The sequence below is a fragment of the Triticum urartu genome, chromosome 6A (assembly GCF_056163025.1).
Source record: "Triticum urartu cultivar PI428250 chromosome 6A, HENAU_Tu73, whole genome shotgun sequence".
NCBI classification, from domain to species: Eukaryota; Viridiplantae; Streptophyta; class Magnoliopsida; order Poales; family Poaceae; genus Triticum; species Triticum urartu.
The window spans coordinates 488847853-488873581 of NC_141878.1; the positions used below are offsets into that span (position 1 = coordinate 488847853).

The 25729-nt window shown below is 48.7% G+C and overlaps 4 protein-coding genes across 4 annotated transcripts; 1 reads left to right on the forward strand and 3 right to left on the reverse strand.

Moving 5' to 3' along the window:
- Window positions 1-1658: 1658 nt before the first annotated feature.
- LOC125514309 (formate dehydrogenase 2, mitochondrial) lies at window positions 1659-3596 on the forward strand. The gene is made up of 6 exons (XM_048679622.2): window positions 1659-1862; window positions 1997-2168; window positions 2246-2786; window positions 2878-3002; window positions 3130-3242; window positions 3326-3596. The coding sequence occupies exons 1-6, from the start codon at window positions 1794-1796 to the stop codon at window positions 3437-3439; spliced, it is 1134 nt and encodes a 377-aa protein (XP_048535579.1). The 5' UTR covers window positions 1659-1793; the 3' UTR covers window positions 3440-3596.
- Window positions 3597-3814: 218 nt separating this feature from the next.
- Window positions 3815-6767, reverse strand: LOC125514310 (histidinol-phosphate aminotransferase, chloroplastic). Its single transcript, XM_048679623.2, has 9 exons — window positions 6437-6767; window positions 6112-6195; window positions 5660-5814; window positions 5479-5576; window positions 5255-5363; window positions 5006-5163; window positions 4762-4904; window positions 4532-4672; window positions 3815-4293 (listed from the first exon to the last, which is right to left on the reverse strand). Exons 1-9 carry the CDS (start codon window positions 6674-6676, stop codon window positions 4159-4161), a joined length of 1263 nt encoding a protein of 420 aa, XP_048535580.1. The 5' UTR covers window positions 6677-6767; the 3' UTR covers window positions 3815-4158.
- Window positions 6768-10259: 3492 nt separating this feature from the next.
- Window positions 10260-11609, reverse strand: LOC125514312 (uncharacterized). The gene has a single exon (XM_048679626.2). The coding sequence runs from the start codon at window positions 11055-11057 to the stop codon at window positions 10479-10481; it is 579 nt and encodes a 192-aa protein (XP_048535583.1). The 5' UTR covers window positions 11058-11609; the 3' UTR covers window positions 10260-10478.
- Window positions 11610-11773: 164 nt separating this feature from the next.
- Window positions 11774-15045, reverse strand: ATP5 (delta subunit of Mt ATP synthase). Its single transcript, XM_048679624.2, has 6 exons — window positions 14833-15045; window positions 14549-14602; window positions 13728-13971; window positions 13199-13311; window positions 12307-12393; window positions 11774-12220 (listed from the first exon to the last, which is right to left on the reverse strand). The coding sequence occupies exons 1-6, from the start codon at window positions 14911-14913 to the stop codon at window positions 12101-12103; spliced, it is 699 nt and encodes a 232-aa protein (XP_048535581.1). The 5' UTR covers window positions 14914-15045; the 3' UTR covers window positions 11774-12100.
- Window positions 15046-25729: the final 10684 nt, after the last annotated feature.

The following is a 25729-nucleotide window of genomic DNA, read 5'->3' on the forward strand; positions in this document are numbered from 1 at the left end:
AAGAAAAGACCACTGCTTGTCGATTTCTGACTCCGACTCGGTAATGTCCTCCTTCGACGTCTGAATGTAGGCGTCAACATACGCCTCGTCTTCAAAGTCCCAACCCGTCGTTTCTCGTAGCTTCAGTTTCAATTGAGCTGCCTGCTTCCGCGAATGCTTGTCCTTCCGATAGGCGGCTCGTTCCCTCATTCTCGTGTCCCTCTCCAACCTTCTTTGCTTGTAGAACTGGCGCTCGTCGACATGTCCTACGGGAAGCCTCCGCCACACCACCAAGGCTTCCACGTCCTTCTCCGCGATGGCGAGGCAACGCTGCCGCCTCCGGTGGACACGACGATCCTCGTTGGTGAAAAGCCGCGGGAGAGGCGCCAGATCATGCGCCCGCTTGGCTCGACACGTTGGGAAAATTCATATCCCGACGAGGTCTCAGGAGGCGCCACGCTGCCGCGTCGTGCGCGCGGGCCGCCTCCTCTGCGGTGTCGAAGGCGCCGAGGATGAGACGTTTCTCGTGAAACCAGATCTCGGAGGAGAAGGCGCCGGAGCGGCGCTCGCGGACTCCGCGAAAATCCGAAGCGCCCAGGCGGCGGATTGACATGGTGGCGCAGAGACGGCAGGAGTGGGCGGCGACCAGAGGCGGCGGGAGTGGGCGGCGAGCAGAGGCGACGGGAATGGGCGGCGGACAGAGTGTGGAAGGAGCGTCTTCTTTATAACGTGCGCGACCGCGGCGCGCGCGTGAACCTTTCCCGCGCGCTGGAGCGCCAAAACCAGCGCGCTAGGCCGCTTCCCCCCGCGCGCGAACCTTTCCCGCGCGCTGGGGCGCCAAAACCAAGGCGACGGCATGATCTAAAACGCGCCCGGTCATGAAATGGGTCGGCTCGTTGGACGCACTGCCAACCAAAAATTAAAAGAGGGCGGACAGCGAGCGGGCGGCCGACCCAAACGAACAAAAAACGGACAAAAACGCCGTCCATTTGGGTCGGCCCATTGGAGTTGCTCTAAGCGCCCGTGCGGCCGCGCCACGTCCAGTTCACTCGCGCGGACGAGACTTGTCTGCTCCTCCAGCGTGCGCCCATCCGTACTCCCGCATATGTGGCATGATTTGATTGGAACAAAATAAGACTCGGCTCATCCCTTGAAATCAGGGGGAGATAATTAGATTAAAAATAAAAAACAAATAAAAAGACAGCCATAGGATAGAGTGGGAGCACGGATGGAAGCATGAAGAGGGAGCAGGCAAGCCGGATCCCACTCATGTGTCGAGCAAGCAAGCAGCCTGCCTCTTTTGCGGATCCGGCTTGCCTGCTCCCTTCCCATCTCATCCGTGCTCCCACTTCATCCTACGGTTGTTTTTTTCTTCTTCTTTTCTTTCTAGTCTAATCATCTTCTCCACTGATTTTAAGGAATAAGGCCGGGCCTTATTTTATTTCAATCAAATCTAAGACACAGACACGTATGAGGGAGCACTCTTTTGCCGTCGCGCCAGACATCTCAATCGCCTCCCCGGCTGCTATTTTTGATTCCGCCCAGCCCAGCCCAGCCCAGGTGCACCCGCTCGGCGGTGCGTCCACGACCGGCGGGAATGGAGAACCTACACTACAGTGAGCAGTCGATGGGTACTGCACGGCTCCTGCGCGGCGCCCCTATATATGTGCACCGAGCTCAGTGTTCGATTCCCACACAGCCCACTCGCAGCAGCAGTAGTGCAGTACCACTACCTACCAGCGCACACCAATCCAGCTGATTTCGAGCACGACCAGCTCTTGCCCATCAGCCACCGTCGTCGGTTACTGTCGTCCATGGCCATGAAAAACGCGACGCAGCAGGTGGTCCGGGCCTTGGAGTCGTCCCTCACCAGGAGCCTTCATGTAACGTTATTTTCCTTACTTATCACTAGCCTCTAGATGCGTCTTGACACTTTTGACAATGCACACGTGAATTGTCGATCATGTTAAAAATGTGCTAGCGGTGGGTTCATCTCTGTTCTGTTTACGTTGTCCAGGCGTCCCCGGGCAGCAAGAAGATCGTGGGCGTGTTCTACAAGGGCGGCGAGTACGCGGGGCAGAACCCCAACTTCGTGGGGTGCGTGGAGAACGCGCTGGGCATCCGCAGCTGGCTCGAGTCGCAGGGCCACCAGTACATCGTCACCGACGACAAGGACGGCCCCAACTGCGGTCAGTCACCACGTACTACCACGGCTACAACATTACGTTACGTGCCACTATCACTAACGGAAACCGTTTGCACGCAGAGCTGGAGAAGCACATCGCGGACGCGCACGTGCTCATCACCACGCCGTTCCACCCGGCGTACGTGAGCGCGGACCGGATCAGGCGCGGCAAGAACCTGGAGCTGCTCCTCACGGCCGGGATCGGCTCCGACCACATCGAGCTGCCGGCGGCGGCGGCCGCGGGGCTCACCGTGGCCGAGGTCACGGGCAGCAACACGGTGTCGGTGGCGGAGGACCAGCTGATGCGCATCCTGGTCCTCATGCGCAACTTCCTGCCGGGCCACCACCAGGCCATCAGCGGGGAGTGGGACCTCGCCGGCATCGCGCACCGGGCCTACGACCTGGAGGGCAAGACGGTGGGCACCGTCGGCGCCGGCCGCATCGGGAAGCTGCTGCTCCAGCGCCTCAAGCCCTTCGGCTGCAACCTGCTCTACCACGACAGGCTCCGCGTCGACGCCGCGCTCGAGGAGGAGCTCGGCGCCGCCTTCGAGGAGGACCTCGACGCCATGCTGCCCAAGTGCGACGTCGTCGTGCTCAACATGCCGCTCACCGAGAAGACAAAGTAAATAAATCACTACGAGAACCAACTTGATCGCCAGCGTATATTTTGTCCATCTTGTGATTGCTTCTCTCTTTGTTTGTTCTTTTTCCAGGGGCATGTTCAACAAGGAGAAGATCGCCAAGATGAAGAAAGGCGTCATCATCGTGAACAATGCTCGTGGAGCGATCATGGATACTCAGGCAGTGGCAGACGCTTGCAAGAGTGGGCACATCGCTGGTAAGAACAGATGAACTCCGGTCTGCTCTCTCTCTCTCTCACACACACACACACATTCCTTCTGTACAAATATACACCCGCCATGCTCATCTTCAAATAACACTAACCAGTTTCAAAAAATGATCAGGATACGGCGGCGACGTGTGGTACCCGCAGCCGGCGCCCAAGGAGCACCCGTGGAGGTACATGCCCAACAACGCCATGACCCCGCACATCTCCGGCACCACCATCGACGGCCAGGTCAGTAGCACCACACAGCAAGCTCCAAGCCTCGCTAGTCGCTATGCTCCATGGCTAACCGGTAAACAATGTATGTGGTGCAGCTGAGGTACGCGGCCGGTGTGAAGGACATGCTGGAGAGGTACTTCAAGGGGCAGGACTTCCCGGAGCCCAACTACATTGTCAAGGAAGGCAAGCTCGCCAGCCAGTACCAGTGAGCGTCCATCCATGGAGCCGCAGCTGCACGCCTGCACCAAGTCCCCGACTCCCCGTGCCAGTTGCCAGAAACTAAATAAAGATGCTTGGCCGTTGTAATGGCCATCAGCCACAAATATATATACCTAAATAAAATGGAACAAAAACTGGTTGCTTTCATTTGCTATCAGCTTCCTTCACTGTATTTTTTTCCCCGATAAACTGTCCTTCACTGTATTTCGTTTGAAGTATAATAAAGTCAAAGTGTTGTGCAAAGGTTGTGTTGAACCTTGAAGAGTGCAGCTCCTCATGATATTGTACTGAAAAACCACTGCTAGAAGTAAGGTAAGATTATGGTAATGGCGTCTTTATTCACCATAGAACCTTCAACTTTCCAATGAGCAACCAAACAAGCAAGTATATATGTATGCCAAGACAGAAAGAAGCAACATCATTCAGGAACTCAACCTCTACAAAAAAGTCTTGCTCTGCACAGTAACTTTGCTGAAACAGAGTTTATGGCTAAATGGTTTGGACTACAGCACTAGCTAAACATAGATATTTTATTGAAAACTAACTGACCCTGGTTGGCTTGAAATCTGAAGAATGCACTTTACCGATGTTGGAGGGAAGCAGTGTCTACTTGATAGACTGCATCCAGTGTACTACAAGCCTAGTAATGGGTAGACACATACTCAATAAGCTCTTCACTGCTTCCATCAAAGTAAATCGTGGCAAATTCTCAAAGTTTGAGTGCTTTGAAGCCTTCCATTAGTGCATCAGTGTGCTCAGGCTTTCCAACTGAAATACGAATATAACCCTTCAGTTCCTTCTTGTCGTAGTGGCGAATCATCACTCCCATCTTTGCAAGATCCTCCTGCAAATATTTTTCACCAATTCAAGTGAATAAAGTTGCATGCCCTGTATTGTTCAATGGGACGTAAATTGCATATATTATTAAAAGTGTGAATAGCAATGATCTCGAATACAGATAACCCATATGGCAGTTCCAGGTTCTCAAAATTTTGTCACCTCAAAATCACAATTAAAGGGGCTATATTATCTCAATGAAATAAGGCAGAAACTTGGACAGTGCAATAATAAGCAAGCCATACCTTTATTTTCTTTGCATCTTTTCCTGACGTGACTTCACACAGAATGAAGTTAGCATGACTGGGAAATGGTTTCAGGTAAGGTATTCCTTTGAGAAGATTATACAGCCTCTCCCTCTCTTGTAGTAGCAGATTTTTCACGCTCTTGAAGAATGAAAGGTCCAACAGACGTATTAGCCAAGTTCAAATTTTCAAATAATGTTACATTTGAATTATCTTTGTGAAAGATGTACCTCCAAATAGACTGGGTTCTGCAAGGCAGCACATGCAGAGACTTCTGCTGCCACAGAAACATTATAAGGCTGCTTGGCCCGCCATAAGTACTCAATAATGCTTAGAGGAAATGCTCCATAACCCACACGAAGCCCAGCTAAACCTACATCACCAGTAATTCGTGAATAAATTCACTTCCTTCTGATTCTTCATAACACATAACCTTCATGTACACACTAAAACGATAGAACACAAATCACACACCTGCTCGTTTGCTGAATGTTCGGAGAACAATCAAATTATCATGCTTCTTAACCCATGTCATCCTTGATTGAAGGCTCGAAAACTCAACATATGCTTCATCCAGCACTACAAGTACCGGAAGGTCAAGGATCTTTAAAAGATCCTCATCATTGATTACACTGACAAATAAAATTGAAATGATTTTTAAAACACTGCAATATGAACAATAAGCAAACAAATTGACACAAGTATTGAGTGGCAATGATATACCTGCCATCTGGGTTGTTAGGAGATGTCAAAAATATGCATTTTGGCTTCTCCTGTTCAACCATTTTGACAATGTTTGCGATGTCTAGGGAGAAATCAGGAAGTCTTGGGACTACAGCAAAGAACGATGAATGGCATATCAAATCAGGTTCAGAAATTAAATAAGGTTTAACAGATAAAAATCATGGAAGGTTTGATAAATAAAAGACCAAGAGATCATTAGCTACCTTTGATAACAAGTGCAGCATTGACTGAAGCATCAAACTCATACATGGTAAAAGTTGGAGGGCAATCTACAATTTTGTCGCCTGGTTCAAGTACACATCTGTATTGGCACCATTCATGATTACTCAACTTTGAGATGAAGATTTCAACAAAAAGCAGGTGCAAGATGAGCTACAAACTAACCTCATAATCAAATCAATTAGCTCATCGGCACCGCATCCAACAAGTATGTGCTCAGTTTCAAGCCCAGAATCTTCAGCGAGAGCAGCACGCAAATGGCGGCTTTCAGGATCAGGGTAGACATAAGGGAACTTTAAATTTCCTAATGCTGCAGCTACCTGTACAGATACAGGAATCCATTAGATACAGAAAAGGGGAAGGTATGGATTATCTTGGTGCTTTTGTTGCTCATATATAGATATGATATTTTCTGTTACAGACTCAAAAAGATATTTGATACTAGTATACTACTAATTTTTTTAATTGAACTTTAAGACTCACTCTAACAAAAGTAGAAATGTTGCTACTGAGATGTCATGTCCTTTGTGAATGCCCAAAGTACAACGCCATAGAGGTAAGCACTCATCGACGTATGGATTTAGACTACTCCGAATACGGGAATTGGAAGTACGCACCTCCGGTGGTGGACCATATGGATTTTCATTGGCGTCCAGCTTGATTATATCCTCTGGTTTACGCCCCAGCCGAGCAGATAGCACCTAGCAAGAGTTCCAATTTTCCAAATTGGTCAAACAACATGAAGGAATCGCAGATTACAACTTCGAAACTAAATTCAGCTAGCTGAGACGCCACAGGAGCTCGTTTTAAAACATTTCCTTCCCGAAGCACAAGCACGGCGCCGCGCGACATTTCCACAAGCACCTCGCAAGCGCAGCGAAAAGCGGAGCATCTTTCACTACACAGTAGAGGAGAGTCTAGGCGTCGGACGGATAGGGATACCTCGAAGGGCAGGATGGGCTGGTACGCGGCGAGGCTCCTGAGGTGGTGGCGGATGAAAGAGGCGCCGCTCGGCCGCGGCTCCGCCTCAGCCACCGCCGCCGCCGCGGGCTCCTCCACTGGAGTCGCGGACGCCATGCGCCGGAAGGAGACCCTGGACGCCTGGCGGCGCCGCCCCTCTCCGGAGAAGCGGGAGACGGCCGGCGACGGGCTCCTGACGCGGGCTCGGACGGTACAGTCCATCGACGGCGCAGCGCGGTTGGTTGGTTCCACGGACGGACGGCCGGCCGAGTGCAGCCGAGCGGAACGGAAAAGGACAGGCGGCGTTTCGGCCACGTGAGGGGACAAGTGGCAGAGGCCCGGCCACGCCTTTGCTGCGCTTTGAGATTCGTGCTGCCGCAGGAGACGCGGGCCCCGTTGCCTCTTGCCCGCCTAGTAGGGGGTTGGCCCCCTAGAGCATCTACACACACTTGCAAATCATGCTCTCTGTATACATTTTGGATTGTCGCATATCCACATTTGTAAATGTGGATTCTTAGATTCATGCACGTCGATCATACGATACAAACCATTTCAATTTAATCAATAGTTCGAAACAAACACAATAAAGCAACATAAATTATAGTTCAACAATTCGGCCATACCAAAACGAAATCAATGCTCGAGCGTGACGGATCACTTCCTGCACTCCATCCATGCCGCCTGCTCCTCCGCCATCCTTGCGTCCTGCCCCTCCTGCTATGCCTGCATCCTTGCCGCGTGCTTCATTGCTGCCATAGCCGACCTTGCCGTCTCATAGTCCCTATCATCGATGATCTTTTTTTCTTCACAAGCCACTTCTTTGCATGCTCATCCAAGAACACCAATACGGGGTGTTCCGGCGTGGTTGAAACTCGGCGCACTACCTACCACGGGCAGTTGTGGCACTTTATGACCAGCAACGGGGAGCCGACGAGCTGCTGGGCCAGTGCCGAGACCGGTCATGTCTTTGTTGATGAACCGCCGACGAGTGACGGAGTGAAATCCAAGCGATTAGAGGAGGATGCCATACCTACATGCGGCGCAGAGGCATTGCAGGGGCTATGCGATTCGGCACCCGGCCAATCCATGACAAAGACGCAATTGCCGGCCGCCGGGTGCGTCAAATCCGGCTGCGACATCAGCCGTAGATCTATCAATTTTGCACCGCGCACGGGGCGAGAGAGGCACAATTCCGGGTGGTTAAGGACCACTACGAAGCGTCCGCAGTGGCGAGTGGTAGCTGGCGGGGGCGGGAAGGATGAGGCCGGCGTAGATGCAGCACAGGAGTGGGGGGGATGAGGCAGCGGAGGGGGGGGGGGTTTCTCCAAGCAGTAGCGGCCGAGCAAATATAGGCTAGAGATAAGGGGCGGAGAATAAATTATCCTCCTCTAATGGTTATTGAGGATCGTCTAGGTGCTAGTCAGAGGAGTAAAATCAATTTTTTTACTCCTCTAACCGGTTATAGGGGATCGGTTAGAAACCCCTATAAGGGCATTTTCAACATTGACCCGGAAATTTGTTCCTGCATCTATCCGCGGATAGGGGACCAGTCTGTGACACTCATGCAGGATCCGGCCATCCAAAGCTAGCCACATATGTCCGATTATATTTCAAATGAAATTCAATGAGAATGAACAAATTTGATTCAAAATCAAATAAACTGAACAATATTCATTCACACTTATATGTTTTTTACATAAAACCGGATGATTTTTATCTAAACCGGAGCAAATTCATTACATTTAGACATTTTTCAACTAGAAAGGACTCTAAACATAGACTAAAATGATCACCAGTGCCCGTTCCCCATCTTCGATCGACCATGAGCCTCGGAAAATGAAGCCCCGCCCCCTCCGCTGACATGTCTTCTTCATGTCCAGCAGCCCGCTCATCGGACTGCCATATGCGTTGGAGGAATATGCTTCACCGAGAGGGGAATAATAGCCTCCGCTTCCCCATACTTTCCCTATGTCCGGCTGCGCTGCTCATCGGAGTGGCCTCCTCTTCCGTGAAGCACGGATCAAGATTGGTTTTGGGGGCGGGGGACGACGATGGACTGCAAAGAGGGCAAGACACCGGTTGTGCACACCGGCGACGTGTCGGCGCTGGCCTTCATGGGAGCCAGGCTGCAACGGCCTCCGATGATCTACTTCTCCTGGCTGTCGCCGGCGGCCGCGGACATGCTGGCCGCCTTGTTGACCACCACGACGCCAACTTCTTTCTTCGCCGGCAGGGCGCAGTTCCGCGCACATTGATGGTGGATGGCGCGGGAGGAGAGGTACGACACTGCCTCGTCCACGACAATAACTTTGCTCGTGCCGCCGTGCGACTCCATGAGCTGGCTTGGAGCGGCGAGTTGCTGAACCACACATCGATTTGGAGCGGCCACTTGCTCCTCCATGCGCCTGCAGCCTCGCCCGTGATATTAGCGGCCTCGAGCGACGAGGGAGGTGGAGCAGCGAGTTGCCTAGCTCGTATCCGGCGGGCTAGGCGGGCCACTCAGCCAGCTTTTATGCCAAAAAAAACCCTCTTCCTGCTCATTGGATGCCATGAAGAGTGTGAAGAATATGCTGCAAGGAGGAGCTGGGGAGCGAAGTTATGGTGCAGTTTTTGCCTAGCGCCTGCCTCGTTTAAATAGCCGATGAACGCGAGGAGCCAAGTGGCGCTGTGTTTAATGCCGACCGGCTCGTCAATGAGAGGTCGCGTCCGTTCTGAGCCGGCGTCAATGTGGAGCAGCCACAACAAACAGTGGCGGAGACAAGCCTAGGGCAACTAGGGCTATAGCCCTAGGCCTAATACTAAGATTCTTTATAATCCCTTTCTACAAAGTACTGAAAATTTGAAGAATTTGATGTTCAACCTTGCTTAGCCCTAGGCGTAACTCGCTGCTAGCTTCGCCACTGACAACAAAGAGACCTGTAGATTAATACATGACCATGTTCTATGGCAAAATAGCGTCCAGACCGTGCATTACGGTGGTTTGAAGGTCAGCATTGACATGCCCTAACGTTTCGGCGCCGGGGTGGCCGGGTGGGGCGTGCGTCTTCTCGTCGGCGTCGCGGTGCACTTCCGCGGCATCGGCACGGATGAGACGCGAGCGTCCGCGCGCGCGGGTTACGAAGGATTCGGGCTGCCGCGACCGCGAGGATCTCCTCGGCCAAGGCGATCCGCGGCGCGGCTGACGAGGGATTCTGCATGAGACCGCGGGCATCTCCTCGGCCGAGGCGACTTGCTATTCGGCGTACGGCGCAGTTGCAGCAGGGCCGAAGCCGTGCCCGTGGAGTGGAGCTGCACGTGCAGTGCAGGTGGGCCCTGAACAGTGAGATCTTCGTCCAGTTGCTCATCTGAGTCGCCATACGCGTACGCCTGATATCGCGGCTGCTTTAGGGTAGAGTAGAGCGCGGTGGTCATCAGGCAAGCGTGTCCGTTTTGCGTGACTTGATCTGTACGTACCCCTCGTCTCGGCCCGTGCAGCTGGCGGGCAACAAGCAATCAATCATCAGCGAGACAGCTACGGGATGAAGTTGCTGTCACGGCCGATTGACCGATGCCGACCGCGGCGACGACGTGCGGTCCAGGTGCACCACGAAACGCACGCACGGGCGTACCGGGTGGGCAAAGTATATACGTCCAAACCAGGTATACTGAACAAAGCAACACGAGGTGGTTACACAGCTTTGCCGCCCCAAAAGGCGTGGTTACATAACCGTTTCCTCCGAGGATCAGGTCCGGAGAAGGATCAGCGTTCTTAACTCGAACTATTTCTAGACTGCTCTTCCGGTCTCTATCTGTCTCTCTGCAGTGATTAAACTGAAACCCGCTGTTTATTGTTCAGGAATTGTTCCTTTGATTGATAATAGGCGTACCATGATGATAACATATGTACAGTAGGGGGTCAGTGCACTGACCAAATGATGTAATAGCTGCTACTCTGGATAAAATCCTTGGCCGGATGGAAAAGTAGAAACCTCATTTAGAAGCTGCAATGCAAGCCGCTTGCATCAAACTGCATCATCATCGGTGCCTAATCCCGCACTCTCTCTAGAACTACCGGCAGGCTCAAGCCTGCGTACATCTGATCCTCGGAAGACACGGGGTCGCCCTGCTCCGTCCGGCCCCAGAAGCTCCCGAACCAGAAGAGCCCCTCCTGCCCCACCAGCGCCTCCCACACGCCGTCGTCGTCGCAGCTGTCGACGGCGAAGCACCTCTGCTTCCAGCCGACACCGCCATCGTAGTCGTCCATGGCGAAGCATTTCTCCTTCCAGCTACCGCGGACGTCGCCGTCGCTGCCGCTGCACTCCCCTCCGTTGATATCCCTGAAGGTGGCTCTGAAATCGCCGTCCAGCAGCTCCTCGAGCCGCCTCATGCCGGAGGACGAGGCCGTGCTGCCGCTTCTGGAGAGCCTCTTCGCGGCGGCGGATGCCGATCTCCTCCTCCTCCTGTGCCATCGCCGCAGAAAGACCCTCTTGGACTTGACCACCACCTTCCGGGGCAGCCGGACGAAGAGGAACACGGTGATCTGCAGCACCAGGCACGGGCAGCAGCAGCACACCACCACGCAGTCCATGGCCACCAGCCCGGCCTCCGCCGCCGCGCAAGACATCGGTGGTGGCGGGACGACGACGAGGAGGAGGAGAGGGGGAGGGCATGGACGGAGGAATGGGCAGCCGCTAGAGCTTGGCTACTTAGCTAGCCTAACTGCATGGCTTGCTTGGAAGAGTGAGGCGGAGGCTTTGGGTTGCTTCGGCAGCTCGAGTGACTTGAGGGGTCGCCCTCGTTGATTCTTCCAAGCCAACTCATGCCACCCCGCTTATTAGGCCAGCCAGAGCTAAGGTGTTTCTTGTACCGAAGTTTGGTCTACGCATCCAGGAAGCGAGCGGCACGCGTCGGGGCAACCCACGCGTATTATGTGAGTGCATCACGTGTTGCTATGCATGGCCTTTCTTGTGTCTCGGGGTGGATTGGTTAACGGATTTCCGTGTATCGTCGAACAAAAAGGGTGCGGTTTCAGAGCTATTCTTGGACTAGTCGATCGGGTAGCTGCCAGTTGCAGAGAACCGACATCCAACATGAGAAATGTGGCGGTTTCAGTCAACTAGCGTAGACAAACTTTCCCCTTTTAGATGAAGTCGGCGTCATTCCGGGAGTCCCGATCACTATGGTTGTGAAAGGAAAATTATATAGATTCATGTCATTCCGGGAGTCCCGATCACTATGGTTGTGAAAGGAAAATTATATAGATTCATTGTGTAGGTTGGGGCGCTAGATATGATCCATATCTAACATATCTGATAGGCTCAACCAATGCTCATGGGAAAATGCAGCAAAATGTACTGTCATCATATTATTTCACAATTCATACTCACTGAATACGAGTAAAAGAGAGCACTTCAAACAAAATTACAAACACTTGAATTAAAAACTTTCCATGACCTCTCTTCATGTTTTTATCCATGTTTTTGGTAGAAAGGAAATTAAAGATTGTTCAGCAGGCTTCTTCCTAACCCACAAGACAAAATAAAACAGAGTGCTGTTCTCTTGTAAAGGAAAGCTTTTATTTCAAGACCACATCAAAGAAGCAGGCATGAGGGAACCTTCAGCAGCGCAACCACTGCACTCTGGTGTTGATTTGGATCCAAAAGGCAGTTAGATGTCAAAGGGTTGCCTCAAGAATGCCTCCATTTGCTTCGCCCTAGTCCTGATCGACATGTCAAACACCTTCTGCCCAAATTCAATCACCAGTCCTCCCATGATACCCTGGTCAATCTGCAGAGAAAGTACAATTTGAAGTTTGTTCAATATTACTTGACACCTCACATGCTATAGAGATACCTTGTGGATCAAGGACTTACCTTTTGTTCAACCAAGATGGTTTTGTCTTTCCCAAGGATATCACGCAAGGTCTCCTTAAGTTCTTTCTCCTCCTTCTCAGGAAGTGGCTATCAGCACAAAACAGATAAGTCAGCAACCAAAACCAAACTATTGTCAACACAGTCAGGATCTATAACAGAAGTTGCACAGAGAATGCATCCACGCATTGACAAACCAGCTTAAAAAACATGACAAGTTTTCCACAATTTATCAAGGTAATAGCTCCTCGTTAACATATGGCAGGAATTCTAAGATAAGCCTGTTAAGAGTTGAACTTTGAGTGATGGCAAGTACAAACGTTCCAACTCAATAGTTTCGGATCAATTCAACTCAACTTTATAATTTTAAGGAATGAATTTTAGCTCATGCAGGTAACTTCTAAAATATTATCTGCATTTAAACATTTTTGCAAACAAAAAAAATCCTATTTTATCTCAATGAGTACTAAACCCCCAAAGGCAGCAATTTGTTAGTTCACTGGATCATGCCATACTATTAGGCACATGAAAGGAGAGAACCCAACTAACAAGCATTTTAGTTGCAGTTGGTTTCTGTTGGTGCGGAGCAGAAGGCAACCCTACTTCCAGCTTGAAAGAATAGGTTATAGCTAACTACAGGGACATATCAACAAAAACAACAGTAGTAAACCAGGAAGGCACAAGAACTTCATAACAAATTAATATACGAAAGAAGACAACAACTGGTCATTTCATGTTACCAAGAATCAAGGTAAGGCTAATCATATGCACATGCATCAAACTTCCTTTAATATGTGATGAAAGTGAACACTGAGAAATTCGACCAGCGTCAAACACACAGTGCTCTTAGTAGCAAGAGACAAATAAATAGTGGGATATCAGGTTATCAACTTACAACAACAGTCCTGACAACAACTTTCACCTCCCCCCTATGTGCCATGGTCAAATCAACAAATCTCTCAGCAATGCGTTCAACATATTTCAGTCTTCCATTGGATGCCAATGCAGCTTCACATAAAAGAAAAAATTAGACGCGAATAAAATTCCTTATAACTAAGTTCTCTATAAGTTTTAGATTGTATGCATATCATCACTTATCAGTGATACCATGTACCTTAATTGAAAAGAAATTCCTGCGATCGATACTTAAATTAGGTTGTTAACTAATACAACTGAAAACAACATCATAACAGATAAGAAATGCAAACAGTGTTACTTTGATTGAAAATATTACTGCAAAAGAAAGCAAACTGTTGACAAAGCAAGCAACATTGGAAACAAAATAACTAAAAATAGTCCCATGCATTTGGATTGGTACATCACTAAAGCACATGCTGCTAAAAACTATAACTTAGTATCTCTTATTATAAGCACCTACAATGAACTTCATTAGACATAAGAGGTTGAGTGGATTGGAAGCATACACAAGAATTTCTTTGTGATGTCAGTAAACCCGGCTTCAGAGAATATTTCAGTTATAGCCTTCACCCTGGTTTCTTTAGGCACTGATGTGTCCTTCATGAATTGAGAAAACATAGGGCTCTTCTTGGATGCCCCTACAACATCGAGAATCTCAGATTCAACTTTTTCCAACGAATTTGCGTTGGCTGCTGCAAGGAACAACGCACTAGCATAGTTGCCGGTGCCACCATACAGAGCTTTTGGAACCTATTATGGCATAAGAACACAAGTAAGGACAAAACAACAGACAAAGCCACCAAGTAACCAATTTACTGAATTGCACAAGTAGTATTAAAAGTTTGAAACAGATTATGTAAAACATAAGACAAGAGAATACATCCATCAATGGCATGAACGTTTTTGTGCTGCGATTGATACACTAAACAAATGCAACGTGAACAATCTGTCTTCGCTGAGTAAACTAATTTGAGTGATTGTTGCAGTATGTGATAGCAACAAGCATGGTTACACTCCAACAGGATATGAAATAGTTTAAAACCAGTAAAGGCTACGTTTCTCAAGATCAAGGCATTTCGGCCATAATGACATATCACATATGGGATCCCAACAAGAAAAATGTAGATTTCTTTGCGCAGGCAGGCAGGCAAACATAAACAGTTGCATGATTCTTATGGTCCCTTGATAAGTTGACCAGACCGTCAAAGTAATCTGCGGCACTCACAACGAACATAGATAGAATCTCGCGGTCCTAAACTGGTACATCCGCAGACCGCAACACAACGACAACAGCAACAATCCAACCAAATGCCTGATCTCGAGTTACCTTGATCTTGTTCTCCTTAGGCTTATCCGCCTGCGTTGCCAACCCCCTCGACGCCTGCATCATAAATAACACGTCAAAACCAACGACCGAAGAAAAAATCACACCGAAATCGATTCGACGAGACGACAGATTTGAATCAATGGGGGGGAAACTATCCAGGGATGTCAGCAACACAAGGCGAACCTAGATCAGCTAAGGGGATCGACGGGCTACCGAAATCTGAGGGGAATGGCATCTTCTGATTGAGCCAAACAAAGAGGGGGGACAGGGAAGGGAATCGGGACCTGAGCGACGGCCGCGGATTCGGTGGCCGCGAGGCGGGCTTGGAGGAGCGGGAGGCCGGATCTGAGGTGCCGCGCCGCCATTTCCGGTTCGTTCCGCGGTGGTGGAGAGCGAAACCTAGGAGGAGATCGGGTCGGGTGGGAGGAGGAAGAGAAGAGGCTGCGGGTCTCGTAGAATGCGATGAAAAAGGTGGGGGCGATGCGCAGTGGAGCGCCTGGGCAACCACCACAACACTCCGGAGCGGACCGACGATGCAGAGCCCTTTAGGCCCTGGTACTAATTAGGCCTCTGGTGGGCTTCGTCAGGGCTACTTGTTTTTTTTTCGGCTCGATCATCCTTGGAGCCAGGACTATTTCTCGCCCTTTGCGAGACTTAGGGGCTGTTTGGTTTGAGCCAGCGCCAGCCTTGCCAATCGCGGGCTTGCCAAAATATTGGTGTAGGAATCGGCTGCCCACGCCTTGCCAAAATATTGGCTGAGAATTGCACTAGAGCTGTTGTGGAGATGTTGGCACACCAATTATTCGGCTTGCATCCAATTTTCTTTTAGCACAATCCACTAGGTTTTATTCATTGATAATCATCGGAATACAAAGAGTAACGTGGGGGAGACCAAGCCATGTGTGTCTCCCCTGATTTAGAGTAGTAGCAAACCTAGCTAGATTATGGGCTTCATAATTCCAGCATCTTTTTTCATGGACGAAATTACATAGCATAAATAAGGCCTAGAGCTGGTCAACAACCAATATTTTGGTAGGGTGCCTTGGGGGCAATGATCCAAACAGCCCATAAACTCAGTCTCGTCTCTGGCGTGGTGCTACTAGGCCAACTTAGTACTATAGTTGCGCATGAGTTTTCTTTGTCAGTTTCACTGTTTGCATATGTTTTCTTTCTTTGTTTTTCATTTTTATTCATTTTCATTCATATTATTGTTCTTTCTTCCCGTTTTCTTTATTTCCATCTTTGGTTTTCATTGGATTTATTTGGGGTTTTACCTTTTTACTTTTAATTTTTTCACTCATGTCTATTTTTTCATAGACATTGTACATATTCCAATACATTGGGAATATTTTTTATAAATATTTAACGATATTTATATATACATTTTGATATCTACTTTTTGAATACACATTGTAAATTTTGTATATATCTGAAAAAAATTATATAGATGTTTAACATTTTATCTACTTTTTGAAAACTTTCTGGACTACTTATTATACATTTTTCAAATACACATTGAAACATTTTCAAATACGCATTAAACATTGTTATAAATGGGATGATACATTTTTTTGATGAAATATAACTTTTATTGGACTACAGTAACATTTTTTACATTGCATAAACACTTTTCAAATATGTCACTTACATTTTTTCCTTTGAAACATGTGAACATTTTTTAAAGTCACAACATTTTTAATGCTATAAACATTTTTGAAAAAATATGTTAACAATTTTTACACCGCGTTACCATTTTTCAAATTCAGGGTTTTAGTTTTTTAAAGTAATTTAAGTTTAAAAAGATATGTTATTGTAATGTTTTTAAAACATAAAAAAACTAGAAAATGAATGGATGGAAAAACAAAGGAGAAAAATATACTAACCTGCATGAAGCTATTTGGGTTGGCCCATAAGTAGCGGTGCCTGAGGGGAGACGGGCTTGTGAAGTGAGACATAGTCGCTCTTGGTCTTTGGTACAGTTTTATTTTCTCTGGACAGTTTTTTTTCTACCATCACCCGTATGCATTGACCTATCATTGAATGTGTCAAAATTTGTGTGTCTGGTTTTTGTTGATATACGACGAAACTTTGATTTACACTAGAAACCAATGAACCATAGATAAAAAAGCATGAGTAGTATATTCTTGTTTTAGTGCCACACAACGAAAAAGTACGATACACGATAAAATAATAAGAAAAATTAACAAAACATTAGCTTTTTATGGAAAGGGGTTTCCCTCCGATTTTCAAAAACCATAACACTTGTTTTTACACCACCACAACACAACAACATCAACAGAGATCAACTTCGAGGGAGCAAGGACAAGCCCAAACTTCCACCCCCGACAGATAAAACTCTAGGGAAGCCCAACCTGCCAACGCGAAGAGTTAAAAGCCCCTGACCCAGGAGCCAAATACTACGGCTACTAATCATCCCAAAATATATCCAAAGTTTAAACGAACGATGTCTCGAAACACCATCTACACCTAAAAGCATAACCCCAAAAGCTTCGTCCACAAGCTTCGGTCTCCCCCTGCTTCAGAATGAGAGTATGTCTTCCCACCAACCATGAGAACCTTCCAGAGTCAGCCACCTTCAATTCTCAGCACTCCAGGATGCCATCCCCTCGAAGCATGGAAGATTTCACTTGTTACTCGCTCTAGTAGTTTTACCGCCCACTTCATTTCCTTTTGATTTTCCTCATTTTTCTATTATACAGCCCAAGCTTCAGTTAGTCGACAGGCTTTATGAAGAATCAAAAAAGGATTAAGTGTCCTTCTGTGTTCAAAACATATATCATTCCTGCAGGTCCAGATAGACCATAGGAGGGCAAAGATGCCCACACACAATATTTTCCTGTTTTCATTGCCAAAACCAGAAACCCAAGAGGTCAGCAAAGAATTCAAATTATCAGGTAGCACCCCTAGACCAAAGGATTTTTTGTAATGCACCATTTGGCCACCGAACACTTCAGGAGCAGGTGATCCACGGTTTCATTGTGTCCACAAAAAACACATTTGGAATCCCCTGACCACACCCTTTTCAGGAGATTATCTTTAGCAAGGATACTATTCCTCATAACAAGCCAAACAAACACTTAATATTGGGAGGGACCTTAATTAGTCTTCCAGTATACTTGAAAGGGAAGTTCAAGTTATTAATAACAAGTTGGTTATAGAAAGACTTGACCATATATTTTCCAGTAGCCTTTAGAGACTAGATTAATTTATCCTTAAAATCACGCAAGGCTATGTCATCACACGCTTGTTTAATATCCTCCCATTGTGTGGATGTGTCCTCATTCTATAATTTAGGAGGAAGATGAAGATGGTTCAATAGATGCTTATGATACACACTATCCTACAATTGTTTGCTCGCCCAAAGTGTTAAGTGTTACTCCTAGTTCTGTAGAACAGCGGTGCAATTTTTTCAAACAAAGTTTGTTGTTGGTCCTGGTAAGGCGTGCAAGGTTATAGTTGATGGCGGTAGTTGTCACAATTTGGCTAGTAAGGAGTTATGACAAAAACTGAAACTGAAATATTTACCGCACCCCAATCCATATTTTATTCAGTGGCTAAGTGATAGTGGAGAGATGAAGATTAGCCACATGGTGCTTGTGGAATTTCAGATTGGACCATGCAAAGACATCATTGAGTGTGATGTGGTTCCTATGACTGTGTGTCACTTGTTGTTGGGCCGCCCATGGCAGTATGATAGAGACGTTCGTCACAATGGGAGAGCCAACACAAACCAATTGAATTGGAATGACAAGGATGTTACTTTGAGGCCTATGACACCGCAACATATAGTGAATGAATCTCGTCAAAAAATTGAGGTCAATCTTGTGGAAGAAAGACGCAAATTAGATAGGAGAGAGACTCGACTTTCAGTGAGCGAGAGCCACAAGCCAAATCTAAGCAGTAAAAATAAAAGTGAGGGAGTGAATTCCTTAGTTGTGTTAGCCACCAAATCTGATTTGAGAGAGTTTCATGAGGATCCCACTGTTTGTACCACTTGTGCAAATGTGCAAAGTTCAATTTTTTGGTTTCTAGTGACATGACCCCTCTCTCCATTGGTGTTCCTACCATGTTGCAAGAATTTAGCGATGTGTTTCCGGAGGAGGTACCCACTGGTTTGCCACCATTGCGAGGTATAGAGCATAAAATTGATTTGATACCAGGAGCATCGCTACCCAATTGAGAACCATACCGCAGTGAAAGCACATTTGCTCCCTTGGTGGTTTTGGTAATTCATGTCAATATACATGTTGTTGGACTAACATTTTCATCTAGTATATTTCAGAAAAGATCAACATTGGCATGGCGAGGATATGTGATTGTGGACCCCTCAAGCTATAAAGGACAAGCATTGGTAAAAGCTTCAAGATTCTTCATTTTTCGTTAAGTGATCCAAGATCACATTGAGTCAATACTATTAAAAAGGGGATGAGTGTCGGTGTCAAAACCGGCGGATCTCGGGTAGGGGGTCCCGAACTATGCGTCTAAGGTCGATGGTAACAGGAGATAGGGGACACAATGTTTACCCAGGTTCGGTCCCTCTCTATGGAGGTAATACCCTACTTCCTACTTGATTGATCTTGATGAATATGAGTGTTACAGGAGTTGATCTACCACGATATCTTAATGGCTAAACCCTAAAAGTCTAGCCCGACTATGATTACGAGGATTTGTCTACGGACCTAACCCTCCGGTTTATATAGACACAGGAGGGATCTAGGGTGACATAAGGTCGGTTACAGATAAAGGAATCTTCGTATTTGATCGCGCAGCTTGCCTTCCACATCAAGGAGAGTCCCATCCGGACACGGGAGAGAGTCTTCAGTCTTGTATCTTCACAGCCCATTAGTCCGGCCCATGCCAACAGGCCGGACGCCCGAGGACCCCTTAGTCCAGGACTCCCTCAGTAGCCCCTGAACCAGGCTTTCAATGACGAGGTGTCCGGCGCGCAGATTGTCTTCGGCATTGCAAGGCGGGTTCCCCTTTCTGAATACTCCAAGATAGTCTTCGGATGAAACAAAATGTGTCCGGATCTGCAACACAAGTACCACACACACAGTCGTAGAGAGTATAATATTTCACGAGCCCAACATGCTGACAACTTTTGTAACATGACATCACATTTGCCCGGTCGTTATTTCAAACCGTTTCCTGTCTGTCGTTCCATGTTTCGAGGCGTGGTTTTTATTGGCACGTCCTGTCGAAGCAGAGATCGTGTCCCCTTATTGCGGGATCCTCATTAATACGAGCGTGGGTAACCCAACCGTTCTATTGGAAAGATTCCTTAGGAATAGGCAGGTTTTCAGGCTTAGGAGGAGGCGTTCAATACCCGCTGCCTTTATAAAGGAACCAAGGGCCGTCATTTTACGCCAAACCTCTCCTCAGCCTTTCCAACCTCGAGTTCTAGCACCCAAGGTTCGATTTCATTGTTTCAAGCTTCCCCATCATGTCCGGACCTAGCCCTCAAGGCCGATGGGTGGCTTCCTCTGTCACAGAGGAGGATATTGCAAAGCTTCGGGCGACCAGATACCTGACCGAGGAGATCCCCCACAGGCTTCCTGCTCAAGGATAGGTTATTCTGACCCCAGATCTAGCGAGAGGGTCGTATTCATCTCTCACTTCCTTCAAGGGCTAGGGTTCGCTCTCCACCCCTTCGTCCGGGGGCTAATGTTTTATTACGGACTAGATTTTCACGATCTAGCTCTAGATTCTTTCCTTCACGTCTCGGCGTTTATCATCACGTGTGAGGCCTTCCTCTGAATCCCCCCACACTTCGGCTTATGGCTCAAGACCTTTAGCATGAAGCCAAAGGTAGTCGACGGGGAACAGGCGGAGTGCGGCGGGGCTGTAGTAAGCAAGCTTACCAACACTCCCTGGCCAAAAGGCTCTTTCACCAAAACTTCCAACCAATGGCAGCGAGAGTGGTTTTACATCACGGAACCCCGTAGTACCAAGTGGGCAGCTATACCTGCGTTCCGTTTCGGCCCTCCGCTACAGCTTGCATCATGGATCAATAAGGGGTTGAACTGGGGATCAGTTGATGAAGTGCAGACTCTACAGAGCCGCATCCGAACCCTCCTCGAGAAGGACATCGATCTTGTCAACGTGATTCAAGTAATGCTAGTCCGCTGAATCCTGCCATGCCAACGTAGGCCTCTCTGCATGTGGGAGTTTAATCTGGAAGGTCCACGAACCCTCCAACACTTCTTCGGTGCTACGCATAAAGGGATGTGGAAGATGTTTTTTGGGAAATGAAAACATTGTCCAGACACCACTGAGGACGTCGGCCTTGACAGCAACCGCCCGGATACCCCGGTAAGCACTTGTCTTCCGAATACTTTGTGGTTAAGTAGACCGTAATACGTTACCGAGCAAACTATCTTCTTCCAGGGCTGGAAAAAGAGAGCGAAACTAATTAGGTGTTCGGCCCCTCTTCCCGAAGCCTCAGCAGATCCCGTATTAACAAGGACGCTGGCCCCGGCACCATACCAGATGCCTGTGAAGGAGGGCAAGGCGGAGAGTGGGAGGACCAAAGATGGCCTCTATCCCGAAGGTATATCAGACATTGTGTCCGGGGGAATCAAGATTCCATCGTCCAAGGACAAAAGTGAAGGGGAAGTCAACGTCTCTCCCCCCATGGAAAAAGGGCCGCTGAGGGAGTCCTGGATTAGGGGGTATCCGGACAGCCGGATTATATCCTTTGGCCGGACTGTTGGACTATGAAGATACAAGATTGAAGACTTCGTCTCGTGTCTGGATGGGACTCTACTTGGCATGGAAGGCAAGCTAGGTAGTACGGATATGTATATCTCCTCCTTTGTAACCGACCTTGTGTAACCCTAGCCCCCTCCGGTGTCTATATAAACCGGAGGGTTTTAGTCCGTAGGACAACATACAATCATACCATAGGCTAGCTTCTAGGGTTTAGCCTCTCCGATCTCGTGGTAGATCAACTCTTGTAATACTCGTATCATCAAGAATAAATCAAGCAGGACATAGGGTTTTACATCCATCAAGAGGGCCCGAACCTGGGTAAAACATCGTGTTCCCTGCCTCCTGTTACCATCCGCCTTAGACGCATAGTTCGGGACCCCCTACCCGAGATCCGCTGGTTTTGACACCGACATCTCTTTTCCGTCGGGCCCCACAGGTCTGACCTCGGCCATGTGATTTGGGTCTGCCTTGGTATACCGCGTCTTCACCATGGCCCAGGCTTCTCTAGCACCCTGTCGGCAGGCCGATATCTTCCATAATCGGAAGCGCCGCCGTGCTCCCTTGATCTTCTCCGCAAGCTCTGCAACGCCCTCTGGCAGGGAGACGGACGTCCACAAGGCCTAGGCAACACCCTGCATCACCTACCGAACTTGTTCGTGCAGATGTGACAGCTCGGATAGAAGATCAGATCACCCATAGACCCGGGCATTTCCTCCGCGGGACGACCCATCAGCATACCTACAGACATAACGCTGTTAGTCGGCTTCTTCGCCGAACTCCTTTAAAAGGATTCGTTCAAGCACTTACTGAAAATGCCACGCCGAAGCCGCTTATTCTCCTTCTCGGAGTCTGCAAGCTGGCCCCGGACGTCTTTTAGTTCCACGCTCAGCTTAATATTGGCGTCTTGGAGATTGTTTTTCTCCCGCCTAACCTCAGTCAGCACGCATTTGCCAGCCTCTAGATGTCGCATAACATGCTGGTTCTCCGGATTTTCTCCGGATTCATCTGCAACATTTGTTGTTATATCTGCAGCCATGCCGCACATTATATGGTAACCATCATTCTTTAAAGTAAATGTTACTAGTAGGTGACTTTTTTGGTTCCCGCAATGCGGCCACAGCAGCCCGCAGTTGGGTCTTGCATTCCTCTAGCTCCTGTGACAGCCTAGTATTCTTCTCTGTAAGAACCTGCACAATAAAGATGATCCTTAAATCAGTTCTGCTAACTGTTCCAAGTCTCAGGGGATACTGATACATTTAAATCGTCAGATTTACTTACCCGTACATCCTTTACATACTGATCTGTGGCTCTTGCTAGACCATCTTGAGCAGCTCAGAGGTACGCCTCTCCAGAATTGAAGGCATCAAATGCCTCTGGTGAGAAACAAGCGTCACGGAGTACGGCCCGGCGGCGCCTATGATTCATGGCACTTTCCACCTCTGAGTTTGTAGCGGATAATCTATCTGCATCCTCTGTAGGGGGATTATCCGGCGCCCGGCCCATATCGGCTTCCACCTCTATGTCCGGTCCTGGCGCCCGGCTGGTGGAAGCATGATTAGTAACGTCGCCGGACATATTCCGACGAGCGTTTTTTCTGTTAAAGAAACACGGGTGTCATTATATTTCGAGAAAGACGACAACCACGGAGCGGGGTTTGTTATACCTTTGCGTCGGCATCTCCGTTCTAACCACCTTCCTTTTTGGCCTACCCGGCCTCGGTGCCTCCTATTGGCGCGTTGCTGCGGGTTCAGCAGGGCGTCCCGAATGCCTTCCCTATAAAAATGCCATGTGTATATGGTGGGTGATGTGTCTAAAAGGGGATCCTAGTTTTGGAGTTGGGATTTTTGGTTTTCCTTACGTGCGATGCAGGGAGCAGTCCGGGATAGTCGGCCGTAATGGCCACCATGGCATCGTCACAGCTTAACTGATAGAACTGCCGGTCTATCAGCTCCACGAATATAACCGAATCTTCTTCAAGTCCGGAGTCGAGGGACCGGTCAGGGTCCTCTGGTTGTGGAGAAGGGTTGCTGACCTCCTTTATGGCTTTTCGCAGTTCCTGCCGCGAAGTGGCAAGGTGAATACTTACGACAAAGAATGCGGGGAAAATGGGAGCAGGGAGATATAACTTACCCAGCTTGGAGGATTGTACATGGAGAATCCATCCCGTGGCTTGATGCGGGTGAACTCCTCTTCCTCACCCTTGAACAATTCGGACAGAGTTTTCGCTAAAGCGGCATCATTGTCCAGACCCTTCCGCCCGCAGCGGGTGGCGTCATCCGCCCCGTTATAACACCACAAGGGGTGCCCATGATATTGAAGTGGTTGCACCCCCCGCATTATGCAAATCGACATAACTTCGATTACAGTCAATCCTGATCGAGCCAGTGCTTTAATTCGGTTCATCAGATAGAGGACTTCTCCATTGTCTTCCACCTGGGGGCTCCGTGGGCGCCAACTTCGGCATTTCTTCAGAGGAGCATTGTTGAACTCAGGAAGACCCCGCCGAACAGGGTCTGGAAGGGGAACGTCCTCCATATAAAACCATTCTGAAGGCCAGTCTTCTGGTGACTTCTTTGGAGTACCAGACAGGTATCCGGTATCGGCGATGCGCCATATTTCGGCTCCGCCCACTTGATAAAGTGCCCCCCTCTGTGTGCGAGGGACGAGGCAAAATAACCTTTTTCACAGCTCGAAGTGAGCCTCGCAACCCAGGAACAACTCGCAGAGAGCTACATAGCCGGCGATATGTAGGATGGAGGCGGGGGTGAAATTGTGTAATTGGAGGTCGTAGAACTCCAGGAGCCCGCGGGGGAACGGATGAATTGGAAATCTGAGTCCCCTTAATAGATAGGGAACAAGGCAGACCCGTTCCCCCATAGAGGGACGGGGAAAGCTCTCCGCTTGCTCCCCGCCATTATAGGTGGCTAGCCTGGCTCGAACGGGCACCATGTACGCCGGAGGGAGAAATCCCTTAGTCTGCAGTTCGACTGAACGACTGTGTGGGACTGAACACCTCTCCCAATCATCGGGCTTAGGGCTTCGGGGGCGGGAGGAGGAGCTGCAGAGGTCGGCCATGCTGGAATGGATCTTTCCGGAACGCGCTCTGATGGACTCTCGCTGGGGGAGGATGGTATGGATCGAATCTAAGGATCCCCATCCCTTTAATAGACAATTTATTTATCTAGCTAGGGGGCGAATGTAAAAATGCCCTGGCGCCTCGTATTCACTCGACGCGTGGGAGAAATCCCTTATTGGGCATAAAAGCCAAGAGGTCCAAACATTTATGGGACCGGATACTGCTTTACAAACGTTCGAAAGATGGAGAAGAACCCGCCTTGCAATGCCGAAGACAATACTGCACGCCAGACTCATCGTCATTGAAGTCTGGTTCAGGGGCTACTGAGGGAGTCCTGGATTAGGGGGTATTCGGACAGCCGGATTATATCCTTTGGCCGGACTGTTGGACTATGAAGATACAAGATTGGAGACTTTGTCTCGTGTCCGGATGGGACTCTACTTGGCGTGGAAGGCAAGCTAGGCAATACAGATATGTATATCTCCTCCTTTGTAACCGACCTTGTGTAACCCTAGCCCCCTCCGGTGTCTATATAAACCAGAGGGTTTTAGTCCGTAGGACAACATACAATCATACCATAGGCTAGCTTCTAGGGTTTAGCCTCTCCGATCTCGTGGTAGATCAACTCTTGTAATACTCATATCATTAAGAATAAATCAAGCAGGACGTAGGGTTTTACCTCCATCAAGAGGGCCCGAACCTGGGTAGAACATCGTGTTCCTGCCTCCTGTTACCATCCGCCTTAGATGCACAGTTTGGGACCCCCTACACGAGATCCGCCAGTTTTGACACCGACAGCCGCCTCCGAAGGTTGGGAGGAAAAGGCTCCTAAACGAGGCAAGATGCCTCTGTCGGGTGGCTCGGGCTTGGAGGACGACATCATCGCGCAATCCTATGACGAGGATAAGCCTCAGGCCGAACCGTAAGTGGACAAGGGTGTTTTAAACATGTCCTGTTCCTTTCTTGTAACATCTAGAATATATGTTTTTTTTAGTTCGGCATGCAGTCTTCCTCAACAATCCTCTTCCTCGGGTGATCTCCTCCCAAAGATGATGGCAAGCGAGATGCCTCCACCAATCTCCTCGCCCAATAGGGCGGACTACTTCGAGGTGTCGTCGCGGAGGGTCTCCCCTGATCAAGTGGTGCGAGGGATGACGAAGACACTACCCGAAGGTGATACTTCAGTGGCGCAGGGTCCGAGGGCCAACAATGAAGGTCCCGAATAGTCCAGTCTAAAGCCGGAGACGAATAAATGGATCCCTTCGAAGGGAGGCCGTACTCCTACAGCAGTTTTTGGAGATCCAGAGGCACCAGATATATTGAAGAACATGCTGCGACGGGAGTCTGTCTTAGAGGAACATCGTACCTTGATG

What these genes read in the sequence shown, in the direction of transcription:
- LOC125514309 (XM_048679622.2), top strand. Translation starts at nt 1,794, where the DNA reads ATGGCCATGAAAAACGCGACGCAGCAGGTGGTCCGGGCCTTGGAGTCG. An exon ending in CAAGGACGGCCCCAACTGCG is followed by an intron (nt 2,169 to 2,245) that starts GTCAGTCACCAC and finishes GTTTGCACGCAG; the next exon opens with AGCTGGAGAAGCACATCGCG. An exon ending in GCACCACCATCGACGGCCAG is followed by an intron (nt 3,243 to 3,325) that starts GTCAGTAGCACC and finishes TATGTGGTGCAG; the next exon opens with CTGAGGTACGCGGCCGGTGT.
- LOC125514310 (XM_048679623.2), bottom strand. Translation starts at nt 6,676, where the DNA reads ATGGACTGTACCGTCCGAGCCCGCGTCAGGAGCCCGTCGCCGGCCGTC. An exon ending in TGCTGCACTTGTTATCAAAG is followed by an intron (nt 5,364 to 5,478) that starts GTAGCTAATGAT and finishes TCTTTGCTGTAG; the next exon opens with TCCCAAGACTTCCTGATTTC. An exon ending in AAGATGCAAAGAAAATAAAG is followed by an intron (nt 4,294 to 4,531) that starts GTATGGCTTGCT and finishes AAATATTTGCAG; the next exon opens with GAGGATCTTGCAAAGATGGG.
- LOC125514312 (XM_048679626.2), bottom strand. Translation starts at nt 11,057, where the DNA reads ATGTCTTGCGCGGCGGCGGAGGCCGGGCTGGTGGCCATGGACTGCGTG.
- ATP5 (XM_048679624.2), bottom strand. Translation starts at nt 14,913, where the DNA reads ATGGCGGCGCGGCACCTCAGATCCGGCCTCCCGCTCCTCCAAGCCCGC. An exon ending in AATCCGCGGCCGTCGCTCAG is followed by an intron (nt 14,603 to 14,832) that starts GTCCCGATTCCC and finishes TTTATGATGCAG; the next exon opens with GCGTCGAGGGGGTTGGCAAC. An exon ending in CTAAGGAGAACAAGATCAAG is followed by an intron (nt 13,972 to 14,548) that starts GTAACTCGAGAT and finishes ATGCCATAATAG; the next exon opens with GTTCCAAAAGCTCTGTATGG.